Raw genomic sequence first — 3,575 nt, forward strand, 5'->3', positions numbered from 1 at the left:
GTGTGTGTGTGTGTGTGTGTGTGTGTGTGTGTGTGCATAAATATATTCACTAGTCATTTGATAAGAGTTATTGAAAGTATGTACAACGGCTTGCCTGGACCTTACCGCCACCGATTGCTGTACCGAATTGAGAGTGACCATAGACTACGAAGAGAAACAGTAGGATCGGGCAAATATGCACAACTAGATAACAGTGGGTATTAACTAATGATAAGACCATAAGCAAGCGTGGTTCCAGAGGTAATCACATTTCGTATTCTCAAGGAATTTAAACGACTTGTGTGCAAAACATCGATAAAACAAATCGATATGCAAACGCCACCATCAAAACCACTTTCGTGAGCAATCATGCGCATCCATACGAAACAGGAATCGACTGCAACGCCACGCACACATCCTGCCATATACTTGTTTGAAGCACAACCACCGTAGTAATTCAATCACCAACACGTTTACTCCAACCTTACACACATCGACTGCAACCTCACATACATCTGTTGGTAACCACAAGCTGTTTGTCAAATGTGCGGTTATCTCTAAAAATACTCACCATTTCAGGGTCTCGCTCAGGCAGAAACTCCTGTGCTGTCACGGAACTGTCATCGTGGAAGCTACCGTCTTCTATCCGTTTCGGACTGTCACTGTGGCGATCGAATAGACCGAGCATAGACAAAGTGGCACTTTGAACACATAGATCCTTGTATAGGTTGCCGTCATATTTGGATACAACTGGTGCATGTTTCATTGCATACACAACGCACGCGCACAGCGACCGTAAACCCTACACGGCCATATACGTGTGAGTGTGGCCCATCAGCTGAGGCGAGCAGGCTGCGCGTCTGCTCCTGGCGAACTACTTGTGTTTGTATATGTAGATGTACTTACTACTAATCGACCCATACAAACAACAGGTGGCATTACTACATCAACACAAGGCATACACAAGTAAAGGACGCCTACAGTCACATCGCTCATACTCGTTCTCACCAAAAAAAAAAAGGAGGAGAATCGAATAACCAATGGAGTCCAGAGAACAATGATATCTCATCCGCATTTCACAATGTCAACCGTCCACTAACCGTCTGAAAATCAATCATCTACAAGCGCACTGCGGATGCCGGAAAGCTCTACGGTCCCCTTCTTGAGCAAATGATCTCAACTTAAATGTGACATTCATACGCATGCTTGCCTAGACAGCATACAACACACACACCCAAAACTAGGTACCGTCATACCCCTAAAACACCGATATATTAAGCAAAACGGGGTGCCCGCTTAAAACCCCAGCGCAGATTCTTACGCAACCACGTCCACCTCTTACCCTGAATCCGATAAACTGCCATCCTTGTTATTATTCTCTCCAATTATACCGCCCCTCCTATAGACATATTGATATGGCGACGTGTCTTTGGCTTTGATCCCGTAATAATGGTACTTTGATTTTCCCCGTGTTCCTAACCTTCGGGTCTGTTCATAACAGAAAGTGGACATGTTATTGCGCATGGATTAACAAAGGTGGATGCGTAATTCTGCACAGTTATAATAGAAGACATTGTAGAGCGAAACGTGTGGCACGGAGTATTCGCCATTCTGTACTGTTCGTATACCTTACTCTAAGCTGCATATACATTGATGTTGCTGGCGACTCAATATAGCGGGTCGGAATACATAGGTGCATACAATTCAGTAAGCCTGCAGTGCAAAAATTGGCTGGTGTGCATTCGCGAAACTCCCATTCCACTGACATAATGACGTATCTCTCCAAAGATTCAGCTTTAATTCCAAACAATGCCCACGCGAGTGACTGTCCATTTGTAAAAGTGGATCTTGAGTGAGCAATACTATGCTGATATTCTATGTGTACATGGGTATGAATATTCAATCGCACACAGACTAAACAATTCCAGCTGAGGATTATGGTCCCCTCTCCTGAAAAGCTGTACTACAACAACGGTGTACTACTCTGCAGTTACACTAAGCCCGGAAATAGGAACGGCCCATTCGGGTTCAATCTTGCAAAATCATAATAACGTGGAATGAATACGTAAACCAGGACGCACACTCGGCTATAGATCTATTGCTAGTTATGCACGACTTAAGGATATCCGATTTTACGCATGCATGTTACCGATGGATATAACTACACACCATACCTACCTAGACATAAAAAATTAGGCCCTTCGTGCCCACATTTTCCATGAATATCAGTTTCCGATTCGTACAACAAAATGGCAGCTGACAATGGGCTTTGTGAAGCCTGACCTCAGTCGACTGTTGTACAGATCTTATCCACTATACGTAATTACAAGCCGACCTACATCGTGAACTGACTACCAACTCCACAGACACTAGACTTCTGCTGTGAAGAAAGCATGCAGAATGTGCAGTATTACATGAACCTCCAACAGAAACTCAACCGAGCAACATACCTTCAGGTCAGGGAATACAGACCGGATTATCTTTCCGAATGATGCGACATTCGCTGGACTCGTCCCCCGGGACAGCGCATACTCGGAGTAATGAGTATGTAAGAGATTCCTTGGTATGCTTATGTGCATTGCTGTTACGTAGTTATCTTGCAACCTACATGACAACGCAAGTAGTAGAGTCGTAGGGTTTAAACTATTGGGTGTTTACCCGGACACATAGGCATACGCGATCTATAGCGCAAAAGCGATTGATAGAGTTGTATGAAATTGTGTCAAAGTGTATGCTAATAGACTAGACCATGGTTACGGCACGCCAGTGGGTGCTCATCAGGTGCACATACGCATGTTGCGAACAAAATGCAAGCGCGCCAGCCAGCCGAAGTTATCGACACGGTCGAACCGACAATCAATAACTCATACAGAGTAGTAATTGAAAGTAGGAATAAGAGGGGACAGGCGAATCGTATGCTCCCCAATAACCTAAATCAAAAGGTGCATAACTGCAACGCAAACAAATATGAACTTATATTTCAGCTTCGTGTGAAAAAAAATTACGTCTATTCAAACAGATAATAGGTTTGCATATACTTCAAGAATAATGAAGAGGACATTGGCAATAATGAACATACTACGAGAAATTATTATCGTGCTCATTAAAAAGGATTATACACATACCAGGCAATAGTGTCCGATTGCATCATAGGTGGCATGTCTCCACCAGAGACAATCATTTGACCTGATGAATTATGTCTAAGTGCCACTCTATTCTCTTCCATGGCGCCTGGTGGTCTCTGCGTGTTGTACACAAATACAATACGAAGTGCAAGTTGGTTGTAAATATATCATATTTTCGGAAAGACACTACCACTTCCATACCCTACATAGTATTTGTATGTGTGTATGAACTATATAAACATGTCCACATTTCGTCACTTATATATTTCATCGTATTAGCATATTATAGTAAATTCTATGGAGTTGTCTTCAGTAAGAGAAAAATCAGACGAATATGCTTAGGTATAGATGCATGTATGGATTGTAAAACTNTATATATATATATTTATATATATATATATATATATATATATATATAATATATATATATATATTATTATATATATATANATATATATATATATATATANA

The 3,575-nt window shown here is 41.7% G+C and overlaps 1 protein-coding gene across 1 annotated transcript in view; it reads right to left on the reverse strand.

Annotated features, from left to right (window-relative positions):
* SARC_06659 (hypothetical protein) overlaps window positions 1-3,575 on the reverse strand; it is an 8,266-nt gene that overhangs the window by 3,280 nt on the left and 1,411 nt on the right. The window contains exons 2-5 of the mRNA XM_014299427.1: window positions 3,105-3,220; window positions 2,430-2,583; window positions 1,322-1,467; window positions 551-641 (exon numbers count right to left, since the gene is read on the reverse strand). Coding sequence (XP_014154902.1) covers window positions 551-641; window positions 1,322-1,467; window positions 2,430-2,583; window positions 3,105-3,220 — 507 coding nt within the window. The remainder of the gene's footprint in view (window positions 1-550; window positions 642-1,321; window positions 1,468-2,429; window positions 2,584-3,104; window positions 3,221-3,575) is intronic.

This window comes from Sphaeroforma arctica (genome assembly GCF_001186125.1).
Source record: "Sphaeroforma arctica JP610 unplaced genomic scaffold supercont1.484, whole genome shotgun sequence".
NCBI classification, from domain to species: Eukaryota; class Ichthyosporea; order Ichthyophonida; genus Sphaeroforma; species Sphaeroforma arctica.